Source organism: Biomphalaria glabrata, chromosome 4, assembly GCF_947242115.1.
Source record: "Biomphalaria glabrata chromosome 4, xgBioGlab47.1, whole genome shotgun sequence".
Lineage (NCBI taxonomy): Eukaryota > Metazoa > Mollusca > Gastropoda > Planorbidae > Biomphalaria > Biomphalaria glabrata.
The window spans coordinates 27,958,660-27,981,048 of record NC_074714.1 but is presented as its reverse complement, the minus strand read 5'-3'; the positions used below and the strand labels follow the sequence as shown (position 1 = coordinate 27,981,048).

At 36.2% G+C, this 22,389-nt stretch overlaps 1 protein-coding gene across 1 annotated transcript in view; it reads left to right on the top strand.

The window, feature by feature from the left end:
• LOC106059535 (calcium-activated chloride channel regulator 3A-1-like) overlaps positions 1–22,389 on the top strand; it is a 376,089-nt gene that overhangs the window by 247,836 nt on the left and 105,864 nt on the right. Inside the window, exon 10 of the mRNA XM_056025932.1 lies at positions 20,397–20,508. Coding sequence (XP_055881907.1) covers positions 20,397–20,508 — 112 coding nt within the window. The remainder of the gene's footprint in view (positions 1–20,396; positions 20,509–22,389) is intronic.

The window sequence follows — 22,389 nt, the reverse complement described above, 5'->3', positions numbered from 1 at the left end:
GCTCTATCGAACATTCTAACGCAAAGCATTCTGCTACCATTGTTCTACAGCGTCAACGTTCATCAACCAGAAAATTGAGTTTTGGTTTCGGACAGTTCTTATTTTCCCCAAACTCAAACGCGGTTCAATCAGACATTATCTGTGAGATCAATAAGACATGGAGACAACAGCTTCATAAACTGAAAGACCTTTCCTTCAAGTTTAGAAAAAGCGTACACACATCCATGACGGCAACTCAGAAGGGTTCTGAACTTCACACTTACATTTTATATATGTACTATACCATATTTAGTGTCACTTGATCCATTATCATTCATACTCGTCAAGGAAGAACATTATCCAGTTATATTTAATTAATTAATTAATTTGTCTACTCATTTTTCACAGGAGTTCTATATCAGATTATGTTCTATTTTTTTTTTACAGCACCAAGCAACTCACTGAGGAAGGTCACTCATTCAAGATACTTTGTTTATTATGTTTCAGCATCTTTGCATATGACATGCATCAGACATTTTAATTTTTAAATCATGAGCATTTTATTTCAGGTATTTTATTTCAGGTATATTATTATTGCATATATCCTATTATAATAGTACAGATACATGACTTATAATTGAAATTCTTCATTGCTTCACACATATTAAGATTTGTATTACATTTAGTATCATTATTCAGAAGATTGCCATGTATGCATCAATTTTTTCTATGTCAATTTTTCATATGCAATATATTTTTCCATGTACACATTTTCACATTAGTACTAACCAAATGAGTTATAATGTCATATTTTAATTTTATCATGAAGCACCATGAAGAGAAGTAACTCATTCAATTCAAGATTTAATTTATTCAAGTATTATGTTTTGTACAACTTTTGATATTGTCTCATTTTCATAACCACTTGAATAGTGAAACAGGTGTTCTAAGTCATCAATAATTTTGTTCTCATATACCTGACACTGCATTTACATTTTTTATTGCTATCTCCAGGTTGGTTTTATTTTTCAGAGCATTGTCATATGTTACCTCAACCATTTTTTTATAATTCATGTATGGTATCTTGTGTATATTTAAATATTTTTAATACATATGAGCATTTCTATTACCATACAAATGCTAAATGGTGTGGGGGGGGTAATATGTCACAGATGCCATTATAGATTTATTTGTATATTTCACATTTAAAAGCTTATGTGTAAATAGAAATATAAACCCTTGACTGAGCCTCAGGAATTACCCCACAAATCTAGACCCTTGACAGCACCTCAGGTTTTACCCAAGACGTAATTATGATGTTGCAAATCTATTGGTTGATTTGAAAATAAATAAAGACATTTTTTTTAAAGAGTTAGCGCCAGAGAATTGACGAGGGAAAAAGAACGCCAGTCGATGAAAGAATTCCATAGTAGATAGTCACGTTTCTAAGAGCTCTGATTTAAAGCCTTTGTAATGTTATTTATACTTGTTGATCTGTAACTTGTACATAAGCTGTACTTACGTTTTATATTTAAATAAAGTTCTAGAGTTGTGTTTTAGCAAAGAATCTTTTATTGTGAATCCTAGATCGTCATTTATTCAACTATTTTAATTCAAGTGAAATCCCCGGCACCACAACACACGTTGTGACATGTGTGTGTTGTGACAGGGATTATAAAGTGAACAATTAAACGAAATTATTTTTAGTACGCGATTCATGAATGAATATAGATATAGGCCTATCTCAACTCGGCTTCGCAGCTTTTGTAAACGAATGTAGCTTTAGAAAACCAAATTTGAATGTTTATGTGATCAAAATATGAAATGAATGGACTTTAATTAGTATGTTCATGTGTTAAAGTATAAAACAATCTGTGCGAAGAGAAGTTTTATCATCTTAGAGTTGAATTAGAGTTTTATATCTAGGGATGGGATTATAAAGTAAACAATGAAACGAATTAATTTTTAGTACGCGATTCATTACGGTATTGTCTAATGAAAGAATGTTCGTCAGGAAATCTGTAGTTACATATATAAGGAACTAATTAATGTAAAAAATGCTTTTGAAACACAAAATTGAAGGTTAATTTTATTATATAATGAAATCAAAGGATCTTCTTTTGTATTTTCATGTGTCAAAGTAAAAAACTTTCTGCGCAAAGTGTATTTATTAAAATTAGATCTAGGTCTAAATTCTTTCGATCTTTTCTCATGTCAACATTGTAGACATGGCCTAGATCCATAAGATACTATAGCTTTAATATAGTCGGACAACTTTATTTTTTTTTAGAGTTTTAAGTTTGTTTTAGGGCTACAATACATACACTAAGGTCTAAGTTGGTACCCAAGAAACATTCCTGACAAGTTTTATCAAGATTGGTCAAGCGGTTTTGATGTCTATAAGTAACATACATACATACACCTCACATTCTACTTTATAGTATACTAGACATATGTTACCCGCGACCCGCGGATCTTTATTTGCGCATTACTGTCGATATAGTCACTGAGAGTGTTTTGTAAACAATTAAACGAAATAATAATGTAATAAGTAAAGCGAATGTGTCAATGTAAAAATAGTGTGAATGAAGCTATCAAATCAGAATAGCTAATAGGCTTAAATCCATTTGTTCAAATTAAAACATTTGCTTGTAGGCCTACATATATTTGATTAAAATTTGAGACGAATAGACTTAATTTTGTATGTCCATGTGTTAAAGTATAAAGTAGATCTTTAGGTAGACATAGATCTAAATCTACACTAATCTAGAGGCTTGTATAGAGTTCATTCTGTGTTGCGCATGCGTGACCTTTTTTCATGAATGAATATAGGCCTATCTCAACACGGCTACGCAGCTTTATTTAGCGAACAGCGAACGAATGTATTAAAAATGCTTTAGAAAAACAAATTTGAATGCTAATTTGATTAAAATATGAAATGAATGGACAATAATTAGTATGTTTATGTGTTAAAGCATAAAACTATTTTTGCGAAAAGACGTTTTATCATCTTAGAGCTCAATAAGAGTTTTAGACCTAGACCTAAGCCTAGGAATAGACTCAGTAGAGAGATGTGTTAATGTGTAACCATTTGGTAATGTCTAATGAAAGGATGTTCGCCAGACAATACCCGCGGCCTGCGGGCCTAAGTTTGTGTTTAATTATCTAGTGGATTGGATTTAGATGTATGTTAAACTTAACTAATGATCCTTTCAAGTTTTTTTTTCTTTCGCTACGAAAATAAAATTAGGTTTGCGAAAATGGGATTACCCGAAGCCGATACATTCATATCTATTAAAAACGAAAAGAGCGATAGATTTGTTAAATGAATGGGATTATAAAGTGAACAATTAAACGAAATTAATTAAACGAAATAATTTTTAGTACGCGATTTATGAATGAATATAGATCTTATCTTATCTTATATAATACAGACGTTACTTCAAAAAAGAAGATGATTACGTCCTACGCGTCATGCATTTAGTCATGCATATTAACCAATGACTTAAATTCTGCCAAGTCACTGGTTTTCCTGGCTAGCTCAGGCAACCCATTCCATGCTCTAATAGCACTAGGGAAGAAGGAGTATCTAGGCCTTTAACTCGGCTTCGCAGCTTTCGTAGATACATGGAGCTTTAGAAAACCAAATTTGAATGTTTATTTGAAACTATCTGTGCGAAGAGAAGTTTTATCATCTTAGAGTTGAATTAGAGTTTTAGATCTAGGGATGGGATTATAAAGTAAACAATTAAACGAATTAATATTTAGTACGCGATTCATTACTGAATTGTCTAATGAAAGAATGTTCGTCAGGAAATCTGTAATCACAGATATAAGGAACTAATTAATGTAAAAAATGCTTTTGAAACACAAAATTGAAGGTTAATTTTATTATATAATGAAATCAAAAGATCTTCTTTTGTATTTTCATATGTCAAAGTAAAAAACTATCTGCGCAAAGTGTATTTCTTAAAATTAGATCTAGGTCTAAATCCTTTCTATCTTTTCTCATGTCAACATTGTAGACATGGCCTAGATCCATAAAATACTATAGCTGTAATAGAGTCGGACAACTTTATTTTTTTTGAGGGTCTTAAGTTTGTTTTAGGGCTACAATACATACACTACGGTCTAAGTTGGTACCCAAGGAACATTCCTGCCTAGTTTTATCAAGATTGGTCTAGCGGTTTTGATGTCTATAAGTAACATACATACATACATACATACATACATACATACATACATACGCCACACATTCTACTTTATAATATATATATATATATATATATATATATATATATATATATATATATATATATATATATATATATATATATATATATATATATATATATATATATATTTATTTATTTATTTATTTATTTATTTATTTAGTCTTATTTAGACTGTGAAGTGTAGGTCCCTATAATGAGATGTCAAATCTGAAACTTATAACTAAAACGAAGTTCATATCAAAATTCTTTTTTAAAAACAACATATGAATCAGTATTCTATTCAATGAGTTAGTTAATAAATGGAAAATATATTTTATAATGATCCATTGACATTGTTACCATTGTGACCTTAGATGCAATTTTTTTTTACCAATGCGCGAATCTATGAATGAAGCTTGAGTTATTAATGAAGAAGTCCATGACCTTTTAAAATAAGATACCTCCCCTGAAGTTTTTCATTGAAAAGTGGTGTAATTTTTGAAAAATCTGCTTGCATATATAATTTAAAAAATAAAAGGGTTCACTTTCGGAAAAGAAAAAAGTAGAAGTTGAATCAGAATGATATAAAATATCATGATGTCCGATTTTCATTTTCTCTTCTAGTTTCTGAGATCTAAGCGGAATGGACGGACAGAAGGACGGAAAGACTGATAAAATACCCAGAAAGACACAAAGATAAAGGCACATTCCTCGCAGTGACTTGGCAGAACTTAGGTTTATGATTAATTTGCATGACTAAATGCATGACGCGTAGGACGTAATTATCTTCTTTTTTTGAAGTAACATCTGTATTATATAAGAAAAGCTAATTCGCGGTCAACAAATTTGCAAACGCTGCCGCCTCTTTCGGTTTATGTTTAAACGTTGGGAAAACAGAAGTTATGTTCCAGAAGTCACCCACTAAAAACCTACTCAGCCCCTAAGATAACCGTTAACGAACAGCCCCTTAACGTGGTAGACCACTTCACATATCTAGGAAGTATAGTATCAAATGACACCTTGCTTTCAAGGGAAGTTGATAACTGTCTGGCCAGGGCCAGTAGCACTTTTGAATGCCTTCAGGCGCGAGTTTGGCGAAATAAATCGCTCCGCCTGCCTACAAAAATCAGTGTCTACCAAGCAGTTGTTCTTTCATCCTTTCTATATAGATTTTAAACATGGGAACTATACAGAAAGCAACTAATACTTCTTAAACGCTTTCACCAAAGATGTTTTCGATCCATCATGGACATACGGCGGCAAGACCGCACAACAAACAGCGATGTTCTAGCTAACGTTAATATGGACAGTATAGATGGAATTCTTATGGTCCGACAGTTACGCTAGGTAGAACACGTATTTCGTATGGAGACGAACGTAAGCCAAAGGCAGTCTTTTTTTTTTTTGAGCTTAAAGATGGTCGACGTAATTGAGGTGCCCTGCGGAAACGCTTTAAAGACCAGCTTAGGCGCTAACTTGTCTTAGCAGACATAGAAAAGAGCACCTGGCTGCATGCAGCCTCAGAACGAAACAGCTGGATGTCACTCAAAATGGCTGCGGGATACACATTTGAGACCAAAAGAAAATGCCGAAGACAGACGCAGACGGTGAAAAGAAAATCTTAATAGGCCACCGGCGGACAATGATGTGGCAAAATATGTAAGTCACAGCTGGGGCTTCGTAGCTACGGGAAATATTGCATTCCTTATTAATCTTCGGATATGTCTCCTCCTGTGTCGGGAGACAATGGATGCGCCCAGGTGAGTTAAAGGCTTTGGTTTCATCTTGAGACAGGGTAGAATCTGGAGTGACTGATCAAGCCAATTCTGGAGCGGCAGAGTTTGCCACCGATCGTGCATGTATATGCATCTGTCCTTGGACTAGCTGACTGGGCAGCTTTCTTCTTTTCTCTCTTGGCTGATGCAGCTTCGTTTCTTTTGCACTCTGCGAAGTTCTTACCAGCACGTACAGTCTGTCTCCATGCTGTCCGGTATTAGGCTATCTCCTCCCACATAGTTTGTTCGATGCCAGTGGTTCTCATGTCTCGCTTGCAGACATCTCTGTAGGCTAGTTATGGGCGGCCCTTGGGTCTGACTTCCACTGCAAGCACAGCGTTCAGGGTGGTATTTTTTCCATCTGGTATGCGAGTGACATGACCGAGCCAGCGTAGTCTTCTCTGTGTAAGAAGAGCATAGATGCTGTGCATATTGGCCCGTTTGAAAACGTCCTGGTTGGAGATATGATCCCTTCCGTGCTGCCTTTAGGCAGCTCACAAAACCCTTCTAGGTAGCCAAGACAAGCCAAGTTTAAGCGCACTTAGCCTCTCGACCACGCTTCCCACCAATTAAAGCGACTTTGGAATGCTTGAATGTAAAAATAGTATGAAGGGAGCTCTTAAAATTGCTAATCGACTTAAATGCATTTTTTCAATAAAAACATTTGCTTGTGGGCCTACATATATTTGACTAGAGAGATGTGTAAAATTTCGGGTAATGTCTAAATTCGCAGATATAAGGAACAAACTTCATGTAAAAATGCTTTTGAAACACAAATTTGAAGGTTAATTTTATTAAAAAATGAATTCAATAGACTATATTTTGTATTTTCATGTGTCAAAGTAAAAAACAATCTGCGCAAGGTGTAGTTTTAAAAATTAGATCTAGATCCTTTCGAACTTTCCTCGTGTAAACATAGCCTAGATCGATGAAGTTATAATGCTTTCATAGGGTTGGTCAACTTTTTTTTTTAAGGTTTTAAGTTTGTTTTAGGGCTACAATACATACACTACGGTCTAAGTTAGTACCCAAGGAACATTTATGCCAAGTTTTATCAAGATTGGTCAAACGGATTTGTTTTCTATTCGGGGCATACATACATAAGCCTTACATTCTATTTTATAGTATATAGATATAAAATGGAGGGGGCGAGGGGAGAACAAGTAGTATTTACCCGTCACAAAGTTGACATATATTTAGTGATATTCATTCGTGTATTCGTATATTCGTGTATCATGAATGAATTCAAATCTCGGTCGATAGCGGAGATAATAGTACAGGCTCAGAAGATAGGGATTGGGGGCCAGGAATTAAGAAAGTTTGTAGAAAATCAACAAAGTCTTGATTCGGATAGATTAGCTATGGAGGCGGAGGAAAAAAACAACAAAAAAAGGAGTTGGAGAAAAACGTTTGAACGAGAACTTAAAATATAAAAAAAACTGCCCATGCATGGGGTGGGCCCTTGTAATAAGAAATAAAGAAACACTGAAGAGTAACCTAAAACAAGGCTTTATTAAACTAGAACGACACATGAACTGACGAACGAGACTAGCACATTAAATCAATGTTCTGAACACATTCTCATGACGTTACACAAACATAAACAAATATATATATATATATATATAATTTTCTTCATGGCTCATGAGTTTGGACAAGAAGAACAATTAAAGGAAAGATCACTCTTTTATTTCTGCAAGTCGGACGGATAGAGTTACCCTACGAAAAAAAAACGAAGGGGGAGGGGGGAGAACAAGAGTATTCACCCGTCACAAAATAGCAGGGCCGGACCGTTGTGACCAAAAAAGATCACTTTTTAAAATTTCTACCTCACTTAAATTTAGTGGCGAAAAAGAGAAGGGGAAGTACAAGTAATCTACTCTGTATTTACCTGTCACCTGTCACTAAATAGCAGGGCCGGACTCAACCCTTGTGTGGCCCTATGCGAAACGGATTTCGCGGGGCCAAGTTTGGGTGAGGATACGGATAATAAGTGAAATTTAAGAATTTGTATTAGAAAGTAAATTCATCTTTGCATTTTATTTATTCTTTACTACGTACATAACTACTTTACGAGCCTTGCGTGTAGTGAAATCATAGAGTATATCATAAAAATTTTATTTAATACATAGATCACGCTCAATAGCAAGAATTACCAAATATTTCAATTTATCTACAAAAATTGTTGACCTCTAATAATTCTTCATTAGTTTGAGGCGCGAGAAGCTTCTTTCACCAGATTAAATAATTACGGGTAATGCATAATGCTTTTTTTATTTACCGCGCGTAGGATTGGCGTTTTCCATATTGAATGACTCCCCAAAGTGACAATTTTTGTCTATATATTTCATGAGATTTGTATGAATTTTAGAAAGATTTTTAATAATTTCCGGAGATTTCCATGACTTTTTCGTATATTTTACAATTTCAGGAGATTTCCTGGCGGCCGCGGGAAATCTGTTATAAGTTATAAAATAGTTTAATTTAATAATTTACACCTAGAATAAGCGCGGGTCCTATGAAAGTGTGCGGCCCACTGCGGTCGCATAGGTTGCAGTGGCCTATGGTCGGCCCTGCAAATAGCGGCATATCTTACGCCGTGGGTTGACTATCTATCTATCTATATATAATTCTCTTCATGGCTCAAGAGTTTGGACACGCAATAAGTAAAGGAAAGATCACTCTTTCATTTCTGCAAGTCAAACGGACTAGAGATACCCTACCAAAAAAAAAAAAAAAAAAGAGGGGTGGGGGGGGGAGAACAAGTATTATTCACCCGGGCTTAACCATTGTGACCAGAAGTCATGGAAAGATCACACTTTTTTATTTCTACCCAACGTAGTTTTAAAGGTCGGCGAAAAAATAAGGGGGAGCGGACAACAAGTAATATACTCTGTATTCACCCATCACTAAAAAGCAGGGCCGACTCAACCATTGTAGGGCCCTATGTGAAACTGATTCCGCGGGCCAAGTTTGGGTAGGGATACGGGTAATAAGTGAAATTTAAGAGTTTGTATTAGAAAATAAATTCGTCTTTGCTTTTTATTCATTCATTACTACGTACAGAAATACTTTACGAGTAGCGAAGTCATACAGTATATCATAAAAAATGTATTTCCTACCTATATCACGATCAATAGCAAAAATTACCAAATGTTTCAATCTATCTACGAGAATTGTTGACCTTAAGTAATTCTTCATTAGTTTTAGGCGCGAGAAGTTTCTTTCACCAAATAACACAATTACGGGTAATGTATAATGCCGTTTTTATTTATCGCGCGTAGGATTGGCGTTTTTTCATATTGAATGACACCCCAAAATGACAATTTTTGTCTATATATTTCAGGAGTTTGTATGTTTTCAAAAGATTTTAATTATTTCCGGAGATTTCCATGACTTTTCCCTATATTTTGCAATTTCAGGAGATTTCAAGGAGCTCCTGGTAAATCAGGAGGCTGCGGGAAAACTCTTATAAGTTATAAAATGGATTAATTTAATTATTTACACCTAGAATTAGCGCGGGTCCACTGCGGTCGCATAGGTTGCATTTGCCTAAGGCCGCCCCTGCAAAATAATGTCGTATGCTACGCCGTGGGTCGACTAGTATTAACTATTCTCCCTATTCAAGCTCTCTGCACACTGCTCCACACGACACTACCAACTCAAAGAACTTGACAACTCAGGGCTCTAAAGTAACGTAACACTATAATGTCTTTAATGTCTAATTATGGTTGTAGACCGTGTTCTAGATAATGCATGAGCCGATTTAGTAGGATGCTTGCGAGAATTTTCTCAGCGATACAGAGAAGAGATATTCATCTGTGGTTGTCGCAGGTTTGGCGATTTCCTTTTCGCTTGTATAGATAGACATTTGTGGCATCTTGTGGTATTGACTCTTGTTCCCACATAATTAACAACAGCTCATGAAGTCTTCCAATCTGGGCTGATCCACCTTTTTTGTAGACCTGTAGAACTGTTGGAATGGAGTCAGCTTCTGGATTTTTCCACTTGCGAGATGTTGATTGATCTGTCAATAGATTATCCCATCAGCATTTAGTAGAGGGATGAGCCTGACTTTGTGGGTCTATAGACCTCGTTTATAGAATGGAAAAAGTTCTTCATGTCTGATCTCAGTAGTCTTATCATCAAACCAGTCTTGATATTTTCTCTCCATAGGTCCGAGTATGTTTAGTGCTGTGCTATGGATAGCGTCTTTGAAACATTCCATTTTATCTACATTCGATTCAGCTAAAGGGATGGACTTGAGGCAGTTCTCTATCGCACCTGTAAGCAACCTTTCTTTTTTGTCATCTGCAAGTCTGGCCGTGTTTAGCCTTTTTAAAGGTTTAGATATATGCGGACTTCTCTTTGGTTGAATACGAATGTTTAGTTTTGTGATGATGATGATGAGGCGATGGTCTGTTCCACATTCTGAACCACAGCAAGATTTGGTGACATGTCCTGGCAGTCACGTTGTCTGGTGATGGCGTTGTTTATTAGGTGCTAATGTCTTGAGCGGGGATTCATCCAGGAAGTTCGCTATGTCGTTGGGAGACTGAATATTGTGTTTAATAAGAGCAGCTTGTGTTTAGCACAGGTCTCGAGTAGTAATAGTCCGTTGCTGTTGCACTGACCTATTCCGAATTTGCCTAAGACTCCTTTCCAGATGTGATAGTCAGAGCCGACTCTTGCGTTGAGGTCACCAAGAATGAGTAGCCTATCTGTTTTTGGTATATCAAGTATGGTGGAGCTTAATTCTTCGTAAAAATTTGCTATTGCTAAATCCGTTTGGTCATAGTGGTTTGTAACAGCTAAAAATGAAAATGTGTTTCTTTCCCTTTTGTAATATCAGCTGTAGGGTCATGAGCCTGTCATTTATATCTTTAGGGTCATGAGCCTGTCATTTATATCTTTAGGGTCATGAGCCTGTCATTTCTATCTTTAGGGTCATGAGCCTGTCATTTCTATCTTTAGGGTCATGAGCCTGTCATTTCTATCTTTAGGGTCATGAGCCTGTCATTTATATCTTTAGGGTCATGAGCCTGTCATTTCTATCTTTAGGGTCATGAGCCTGTCATTTCTATCTTTAGGGTCATGAGCCTGTCATTTCTATCTTTAGGGTCATGAGCCTGTCATTTCTATCTTTAGGGTCATGAGCCTGTCATTTCTATCTTTAGGGTCATGAGCCTGTCATTTCTATCTTTAGGGTCATGAGCCTGTCATTTCTATCTTTAGGGTCATGAGCCTGTCATTTCTATCTTTAGGGTCATGAGCCTGTCATTTCTATCTTTAGGGTCATGAGCCTGTCATTTCTATCTTTAGGGTCATGAGCCTGTCATTTCTATCTTTAGGGTCATGAGCCTGTCATTTCTATCTTTAGGGTCATGAGCCTGTCATTTCTATCTTTAGGGTCATGAGCCTGTCATTTCTATCTTTAGGGTCATGAGCCTGTCATTTCTATCTTTAGGAGGCTCGACTAGTTTAGTTACTCATGATGTTTTTATGGAAAGTATATCCAGATCCTCTTTCGCAGAGTTCAGCTTCTTCGGCAAGCCGAGTCTCACTCAGTGCTGCTATGTCTATTTTGTATCGGTGGAGTTCCCTGGCTAGTAGTGCAGTCCGTCTTTGCCGTTTTTCATTTGTGTTTAAATGTCAAGTATAGTGCACACATTTCATGCACCTAAGGCGGGTGGAACTATCCTCGTCTTTTTCTTTGAATTTCGACCGCATATGTAAGGTTCCCTCCAACTGCGGTAGGCTGGCTAGGGTAGTTTAGAGCAGGCTATTTTTGGTGCACCTTTTCTAGCCCTGTCCTGGTAGTGAGCAGTGCACTCCTAAATAGGGCTCAGGTGGCTGATGGAATTTATTACTGCTCTGATATGGCCTAAGCCGCCTGTGTGCAGGGTTACAGCTACGTCTTCCAGTGTGTCCAGATCTCCTACCGCTTCACTGCTTGTCTGTCGCCACAGGACTTTGGTTTGGTTTGTATTGAAGGGGGGATAACTAAGTGACTTGCGCTGAGAATTTTGACTAATGTGAAAAGGATTTACTCAATACGACGACCTCACTCTCTCGCCTTAAACTCCATCCTTTTCCAGACGCAAGGTTTGCTCAAGACGTCAGGGGACGAGTTTAGGTTCAGTGGATGACCAGAGACTTTCTGTGTGTCTTGTCCTGCTCTAAAGTGCTCCACAACACTTTTGCCTTTCTGTCCGATTTGTCTAGTTTTGTGACGTTTCGCACAGGCCGCCAAGTTCAGACTTCACAGACTAGAATTGACAAAACATCAGTGTACTGAGTGTCACGGACACGCCAGATACCCTCTACCTGGTTTAGTCGGCCAGTCAAAGCCGTTTCCGGGGTGTGGCCGCTGCGCATGCTACATATACTGGGAGCCACAGGTGAGAGTTGAGTACCGAATGGGAACCAAGAGTGAGCCAAGCTAGCGTCAATTGAGGTTACGACTGCCTTTTCACTTGAGGTGCTACCTTTCCTAGATACCGCATACACACTAGGGGGTCTGTCGAGCTGTCATCCTCCCTATATTGCTCTATGCCTCAAAAAAAGTGGACAGTATAAAGAAAAGAAGAAAAAAAACTGAACCACTTCCATATGACCTTCTCTGAAAAATATTGCATGTTAAAAAAAATAGAAAAAAATACCTGATATTGAAGTTCTTAAAAGAGCAGTCTTGCAAAGCGTCCATGCAATCCTGATGCAGTCCCATCTGCGATGGGCAGTCCACATCTGCAGAATGGAAGACCCCCGCTTTCCTAAACGACTTCTGTATGGCCAATTATGGGAAGGAAAGCACTCACAAGGTGGACAAAGTAATATCTTAAAGGAACCCTCAAATCTTTTCTGAAAGCCTTCAGCATTGACATAGCCACCTGGGAGACAGAAGCGCATAACAACGCGCTGTAAAAACGGGGCACAAATAGCAGATGACAAGAGAACAGTGCTGGCAGAAGAAAAGCTCATAGGTCTCACATGAGGAGGAACAAAACCCCAGTGCAAAGCCTTCAGCTCCTTGGATAACAAAAGTGGTCATCATTGAACCATGAGCAAACGAACTATACTACCCCTATCCGCACTACCAGCAGAGTTATAACAATATACATCTAGATATATAATTCTCTTCTTCGCTCAATAGTTTGGACGACCAAGAAGTAAAGGAAAGATCACTCTCTTATATGTGCGGATAGTCACCCCACGAAAAAACAAGAGGGCGTGGGGGGGGGGAGAACAAGTGGATATTCACACGTCGCTACGGATGGCTGCGCGCTGGACTGTCAAACCCTGCCCGCTCCCATTCCCCTTCGTCCTGCGGGAGGTTTGGACTAAGAAGTAAAATATCTTCAACTCTGAAGGAACATCCGAAACATGTAAAACATTTTACAAACAAACATTTTACAAACACTAAATAGCAGTGCCGGACTTTTAACCATTGTGACCAAGAAGTCATGGAAAGAGAATAAGAAATCTACTATGTATATTCATCGGTCACTAAATAGCAGAGCCGGACTTAAGCAATGTGGGGCCCTATGCAAAACGGATTTCGCGGGGCCAAGTTTGGGTAGGGAAGCTGACAATAAGTGAAATGTAAGATTTTGTATTAGAAAATAAATTCGTCTATGCATTTTATTCATTCTTTACTACGTACAGATTACTTTACGAGCCTTGCGTGTAGCAAAGTCCTGAAATTTATAATGCAGAAATTTTCAATAGTAATTATGAAATTGTTAGAAAAGATAGGGCTGATAATCATGGAGGAGTTCTTTTAGCAATAAAAAAAACACTCTTATAGCAGAAGAAATTACCTTACCTAACTCAAAAAATATAGAATTACATTTTGTAAAATTAATACCACCTCAACATCCCTAATAATAGGCAGTATTTACAGACCACCAAATTCTAGTTTAGAATACATGCAGGAACTATGTAATCAGTTTACTACACTTAAAGAGACAAATAAAAATGCATTTTTTTTTGGATTATGGGTGATTTCAACCTACCTGATATAAATTGGAAAATACTTATCATAGATAAACACAAAAACCTTAAGGACATAAATGAGCTTTTCATAGAAACTTTACACACCCTAAGTTTAGATCAAATCATTAAAAGCCAACTAGATTAAACAAACACATTAGATCTCTTCTTAATCATTAGACCTGGATTAGTAGTCGATTATGATATTATACCTGGTTTATCAGACCATGAGATCATAAAAATAGAATGTCAGATAAAAACAGTAGCCAGTATAAAACCCAAAAGAAAAATCTTACTCTGGAATAAATGTAACCTAACACAACTACACCAAGCTGCATTAAACTTTCAACAAACATTCTTATTAGCAAAAGACATTAACCAACCAGTTGATGACCTCTGGAATTTCATTAAAAACCATCTTAAAAGCATTACAGAAAATCATAAACCAACTAAATACATATTATACAAAATAAATAAATGCTGGTTTAATAATAGACTAAAGAAGCTTTGTAAACAGAAAGAAAACCTATTTAGAAAATTTAAAGAAACAAAGGCAGGCTTCTTTCCAGTCCTTTGGTAATCTGCCCTGGTTAAGTGAAGCCTGAAAGAATATTTTGAACACTGGGGCTAGCTCATTGCTTAGTTCTTTGAGTAATCTAGCTGGAATACCATCAGGTCCAGAAGCTTTATTTGGTTTGGTGTTGGCTAATAGTTTTTGAATTCCATTTTCTTGTACTACTATATCTTCTATGTTGTTAACTTGGTTCAAATTCAGTAATATGTCTTTGTCTCCTGGGGCTGAGAATGCTGATGCATAGTATTTGTTTAGGATGTTTGCTTTAGTTTCATTATCATTATGTATTATGTTATGTTCATCTTTTAATGGCGCTATGCCTGTTGTTTCCATTTTCTTAGACTTAATGTATGACCATAGGTTTTTGTTGTTATCTTTAGATATTACATTGTTTATGTATTCACTCTGCAGTTGTCTGCTTACTTTTTGGGTTAAGTGTTTAATTTTTATATACTTTTTGTAAACTCTTTCTGCATTAGTTTCTTTAAATTTTTTATATAGGTTCTAAATCTAGATCTACATAAAATTAAACTAACAATGGTATATAAACAATTATATTCAGGCGTTCGCTTTAATTATAAAATATATTTTATCGCTTTTTTGTCACCTACGGTATTCACCAAGGCAACGCGTCTTGAGGTCATGATCTTACAGTGCTGTAAAAAATTAAAAACAGATGTTGACTTTTGACTAATAAATTGAATTATTAAACTCTCTTTTGCGTTTTTTTTTTAAATCATTGAGAGTTAAATATATCATTCTCTCAAACATATATTTGATTGACTATACTTTTAATTAACAATACACATTTTAAAAATAGATATAAAACCTACTTTCATTTCATTGATAGCTAGATCTAGACTCTAGATCTAATAAACCATTTTTGTTCTTATTTGGAGGCTGGAACTCTTTTATTTCTAATATATACTAATTATAGATCTACACCAGGGGTGGGCAACCTTTTTCAACGTAGGGCCGCATTAATAAAATTTGGGGACTAGGCGGTCCGCATATATATAATATATATTTATATGAGGAATTAAAACAAGAGCTAGCAATTTCTTTAACTAATTTTACGAATTTTTTTTGTTTTTAATTTTGCTATTATCCATTTACATTCATCATTTCAACACGAATGTATTTATATGTACTTAATATGAAGTATATAACTGTTTACTCTCGTGCATAATGTTCCGGAACCATGGAACAAGCTTACAAGTTGTTTTTTTTTTGTGACTTCTGTCAAATTATCTTCAATAAGCATCGACCTGTTCTAACACTGGATAATTTTCAAACAAAAAGAAAAGCTTTTTCAAAGATGAATGTGGTTTCTTAAAATATGAAAGTTTAAGTTTAGGTGTGGATATACAGCTTCTGGCACCCATAAAACTCTCGCGAAGGAACTGACTATAACTTCTCTTTCAGGTCATAATTTGCTTGGAGGAATGTCATCTGGAGCTGAGTCAGCTTCTGCATTAATTGGTGAACTGAGGCTAATGAAAACTAGTTTCAAATTCTTGACGTCTTAAAATTTGTTTTAAAATTCCACAATCAAGGAATCCAAATAAGTCTTTTCAACCATTTCACTAGAAATAGTTTCACCTTTCAGCCTTAATTTCTCTCTCTGGCCTCAAGAAATGGAATAGATTTGTTTGAAAAGATTTAAGATGCACATACATTTCATGTGCAAGCAACAAATTGCAATGCTTCCGATGATAAACATGAAGTCTGTCTTCAACTCTTTATTAGAAATATTAGGAAAATTCCAAATCTTCACGTACTTTTCGGAACTGCCAGTCGGGGCATAATGTTCCGGTCTTGGATACTTGGAGGCCATAGGCTTTAGGAACGCCATGTGTATAATAGACATTTGTTAATGTTCATCACACAATACATTTGAATTCAGTGTAGTTTTTGTAAACTTTGCAGTTACTAGTTTATGGTTGGAATATTTTCTTTATTTTATTAAAAAGGTTGTTTTTCTCAGTCAAAGCTCCATCAGTTGTTACCCTTGCCATCTTGTATAAGCCTACCCAACTCTTTCAACATAGTTCTTCATAGCATTGAATAAATACTGGCCTGGGCTTATGTCTTTTACTGAATTTATCGAAATATTGCTATTAAATATAAAGTTCGTTTACTTTAAACTTTTTATAAGGACGTTTAGAGACAATGTTTTTTTAGCCTCTTCATTATAAGTGATAAGAATCAAAAGTTTCAATAATTTCTATAGATATTTACAATGATTTATTTTTAATATATTTGCAATTTTATATGTGTAATGTGTGTGCACACTTGATTTATTTAAGTTTTCGCGGGCCGCATAAAACACTTCGGCGGGCCGCATGTGGCCCGCGGGCCGTAATTTGCCCACCTCTGATCTACACTATTCTACTTAAAACATTTCAACTTCAATTAGTAGAGACAGTAAGACTATAATTCTACATATAGCTTACATTATTGAAACAAAAAATAAAAATTATTTATTTTACAACTAGATCTAGAATCTAGATCTGTACACAATCATTCTTAGCTTGGGTAAACCATCTAAATAAATAAATTATAGCATTTATATAACACTACTTTCAAGCTTATAGCATGCTTAGAGCGCTATGGTCCAATCTCATTTGTGGACCAGGGGGGAGGGGGTATGACGACTAAACGGCGCTCAGTTAACACAACTCTGCCCGAGTCGGGTTTGGAACCTCGAGCCCAAACCAAGTCAAGTTCAAGCGCACTTAGCCTCTCGACCTCGCTTCCCACGCTCTAGACTCTAAATGATACTCTGTCTAGATTTATTTTCTTATCTAAATCAGATTTGTACACACATTCAAACGGAATAAAGGCATACTATTTGTAGAAAGAAAAAACCCGAGCAAAGCCGGGTAAAATTAAAGCTAGTTTATATATATATATATATATATATATATATATATATATATATATATATATATATATATATATATGTATATATATGGACTTTGTCCATAAAAACTCTCTTAAATTTGATCTTTTAATCCTATTTCCCAGCTAAAACTCAGTAATTCCCTAAGATCTTTGCTGTCAAACAGTGTTTTAAGGTTCGAAATTAAATATTTTCTTCTAATATTCTGGTATCTGAGGTAGTCCTTCCTGCTCTGATTTTCAATAGGAGTTCATCTCAGGTATCTGAGGCAGCCGATGGTAATTTGATCTACTGTGAGGTCACAATTACAATAATGACACAGTAGGGACTCCTCTCTTCTCAGTTTAATGGAGTGTGTGATGTGATGTGGCCAATCATAAGTCTGGACATGGTCACACTTTCATGTGGGCCGCAGTATGACATCTGGTGACATTTGTTGTGGGCCTCAGCTTCCCATCGATGCCTCCATTCTTTGTCGGAGGCAGAGGTTATACTCTGTCTCAGGTACGAGCAGGCCTGCACACCACTTCCTTTAGGGCTCTCGTTGCATCTCTGCCATTTTATTTCCCTCTATAGCCACATGGGAGGGGACCAGGGCCAGTCTTAGGCCACTGCAAGCTATGCGGCTGCAATGGTTCGGCACTTTTATAGGCCCCGCGCGAATTCTAGTTGTAAATTATTATATTAAACCATTTTAACTTATTTTCAAAGGGTTCCTGGAATTCTCCTGAAATTGTTAAATATACGAAAAGTCATGAAAATCTCATGAAATTATTAAAATCTTCTGAAAACTAATGCAAATCTCCATAAAAAAAGAAAATATTGTCATTTCGGGGTGTCATTTAATATGGACAACACCAATCCTACTCGCGATAAAAAAAAACGGCATTGTCAGCTTTTATTTAATAAAAAATGTAATAAGGCGAATTTTAACCAAAACAAGAAGTTCAAATTCTTAATTTACTTTAATAGTCACTGGCATACAATGATAGATCTAAATCTATCTCGACCTCCTCAAAAAACAACAACAATAAAAGCAATATTTTGTTACTCGATAATGATTTGATTTGATTTTAGGCACATCGACACAATTCGAGGCATGTCGTGCTTGCAGTCCCTTAAGGACTACTTTCTCTCTCTACATAACAAGGGCTAAATTCTATACAGTTTAATCATTAAAATCAAGGTCTATTCACAGTTAAAATAGTAAAGGTAGTAAAAATTTAATAATTTGGTAAAAATCTAATGTAAATAGTACATGTTCACAAATTCATAAATCAGATCTTCGTAGACAGCCCCACTTCCCGGATAAAGCCCAGTACCTTCCCAGGGTCGACATTGTCGAATAGTGTTTTTAAGTTAGTGGCTCTAAAATATTTTTCCCTGACATCCTGGTATCTGGGGCAGTCAATGAGGATATGTTCCACGGTGCGGCGAGAGTCACAATACTCACAAAGTGGGGACTTCTCTTTCTTCAGCACAAAAGAATGCGTGATGTAGGTGTGGCCAATCTTAAGTCTGGACATGGTTGTGCTACCACGCCTTGTCAGACCCTTAGATGTGGGCCGCCACCCAACATCCGCCACAATCTGCCTGAGTTTGTTGTGAGTCTCAGCCTCCCATCGGTCCTGCCACTCTCGATAGGTGGCAGAGGCAATACTTTGTCTCAAGTCCGAGCAAGGAATTTGGGTTCCTGAAACCGCTTGATTTAGGGCTCTCTTTGCTTCTCTGTCTGCGGCTTCGTTTCCCACTATGCCCACATGGGAGGGGACCCAGATGAAGATGACATCCCTATGGCCGGCTATTATTTGGTTCAACAGCTTTTACTCGATAGTAAATCTGAAAAGCAGATCTGAATGTTTATCGGCTTATTGTTAGAAAAGTACTATCTACTGTAGATGGCTCGTAAAGTTAATTTGATAGTGATTTTGTACTTTGTAAAGTATGAATAAAATGCAAAGACGAATTTATTTTCTAATACAAAATCTTAATTTTCAATTATTATCCTTATCACAACCCAGAATGGGCCATGCGCAATCCGCTTCGCATAGGGCCCCGCAAAAAGTATGTCTCTCCGATTGAATTATTTTAACAGGATAATAATAAGCAAAGCATAAGTTTAGAAAAAAATCAAGTTAAAAAAAAGAAGCTTCGTCCTGAGACATGACGTTATACTGCGCCCCTCTTTGGTTGGCACTTTTGTTGCTCAGAAGTGGCGCCTTGCTTCTTTTCTGTCATCGTGTCTGCCTTCTCAATCTTACCCTGTCTTCCATTACTCATTTCTTTTCTTCAGCCCTGGATGTGAAGGCCCCAGGGCAGAATTATTTTTGTTGGCCAAATTTATTTGTTGATTATACTGTAGTTGTGATTTATCTCGAAGTTGTACAGATATCTGCAATATTCTGTCCACCTTCTAAGCACATCTGCTCCTTCATCTTATATATTATTTTGATGTTATAAAGTATACTTCCATATTTTCTATACGTATACTTAAAACTCTGTTGTTCTTTTTACTCTCTGGAGATCAGCTTATTGATATGTGGTTTTAAGTTAAGATTAATGTCTTGTTAAAGTTGTCTAACACTAAATTACTTGAATCCATTCAGATGTGTCATCCTGCTCTTCCTATTTGATGTATGTGTGCGTGTCTCAAATGTATATGTATCTGTACTATACAACGCTCCCTTTCCAAAATAATCGGCGTCATTGAAAACTATGGCTTATATTGGAAATCAATGGAAATCAAACTCATTTTTGAGAGTGCAAAGAAATAGATTTTTGACTTACTTGGCTGTTAATAGAGATGTATATGTAGCAAAGAATGACAAAATTTTGGTTCCTTCGAAATTGTATTTCTTTATTGTCTAATTCTCTAGCATGGTATTTTATGAAGACACTTTTTGTAAAATCATTAAAGTTCCAATTCTAAAAATGTGTACTATTAAAACTTGTTCCAGGTTTTGACCAAGTATGGTGATGCTCCGGGTGGTTCAATTATACTTATTACAGATGGAAAAGAAAACGAAGGACCATATCTCAAAGACTTAAGACCCGCACTTTTAAGACGAGGTAAATAATATGACACACGATAACACATAAATTTAAAGAGTTTTTTAAACTCGTTATTTGACTATTACGTTTTAGGATTTGGCTGGTGAATATGTCATTGTATTCTCACCACTTGAATCTCATCCCCCAAAGTCCAAGTCGGCTGGAGATCCATGCTTAGATGAAGACATAACACATTCCCATTGGCGTCACTATTGGATGCGGATGGTGAGGGTGTGTATGTATGTATTTTATGTATGTATGTATGTATGTATGTATGTATGTATTGTATTGTATTGTATTGTATTGTATTGTATTGTATTGTATTGTATTGTATTGTATTGTAGGTATGTATGGTGACCTGTCTGATCACTTCCCAATAGAAAATGGCGTGAAGCAGGGTTGTGTACTTGCTCCTACTCTATTCGCTATCTTCTTTGGCGTAATGCTGGGTCAAATGATGCAGCGATTTCACGAAGGCATCTACGTCAGGTTTAATTAGACGTATTAATTCTGCCCATGTCATCTGATTGATGGTATCTTATGACTTCTTGTACATCCCTATTTCTACATTGAGTAGACTTTATCCCATAATTAACCCATAATATTTCTTCCAATTCTCTATCTCCATAGCTCTGAACACATTTTCAACCCTTTAAATGTTCCCGATAATTAAATCACCCTGATCTACAACACAAGCTTCCACTGTCCCGTAAAATACGGTGTGTCAGTGCTACCTCTTTAATTGGTAATTTTACACTCTTTTAATTAAACTTAACACATTTTCTATATTTGACTGTAAATTCATAATCTTCCACTAATTTCTAATTCACTCCAACAACAGTGCTTCCCGTATCCCTAATGGTCTTGAATGTCTGAAAAATCTCCAATGTTCCAATATCAGATGACAATGATAAACCTTGCTCTAATCCATCTTTCTCTCAGTTCTTTCTTTCCTGTTTGTTTCCTTGATATCTTCCGTTGCGGCTATCATATTGTCTTTCCTATGTACCACGTCTATTATGCCTATCCTGTGTTTCCTTTGTTCTGTGAAAGCTATTCTGTGTCTCACTTGTTCTGTTAAAAGCAACTATTTCTTCTATATCACTGCCTCTAGATAATTTCTTGTCGGGTTGTGCCACTTTATAAGCCCTTATCATGTCTTTTATGGATTTAGGTTTCCTCTCTAACAGAAATATTTTAAATTCCTCCAGACACTCGTAAATTACTTTGTACAACATGAGAAATGTTTTAAGACTGTCAAAGGTCTTTTCTACCTCAGCTGTTTCTACCCAGTTATCGAAATTGCTGCTCATTCTGTCCAGGAATGTCTGGTTCTATCTCACAATTGACAAACTGTTGGCGATAGAAAGCCTCTGTTTTCCCGAAAGTTCGTAGCATTGTAGTTACCCTGGTTCTTACATATTTTTGAAAAAATCTCTACTGTAAATGACCAAGACAGCAAGAATATCCATTTGTCTTCCGAGTATTCCAGTTCTCTCATTTCTTTTTTCGAACTTCTTCAGAAAAATGTCAATGTCCATTTAGTCTTTGTTGAATATCACACCTTTATATTTTGCCAGTTTATTCCCTGCAGCGTCACTCTTTCTTTTATCACTCTCTTTTTCTTGGTATGTTGTTAACTTTTTCTCCGCTGGCTACTTTTTTAAAGTCCAACAGCAAGGAAGCAGCGGTGAAAATCAGCCGTAGTGGACAGCATTCCTGGTGAACTTCTAAAGAGTGAAGAAGAAACCATGATAAGCACGATTTAAAATCACTATTCTAAAGAAAAGCAGTTTACAACTCTGTCAAAACTACCGCCACATCAGCCTCATAAGCCATCCCATCAAATCCTGTTAAAAATTACTAAACCGGCTAAAACCAATAACTGACATCGTATCA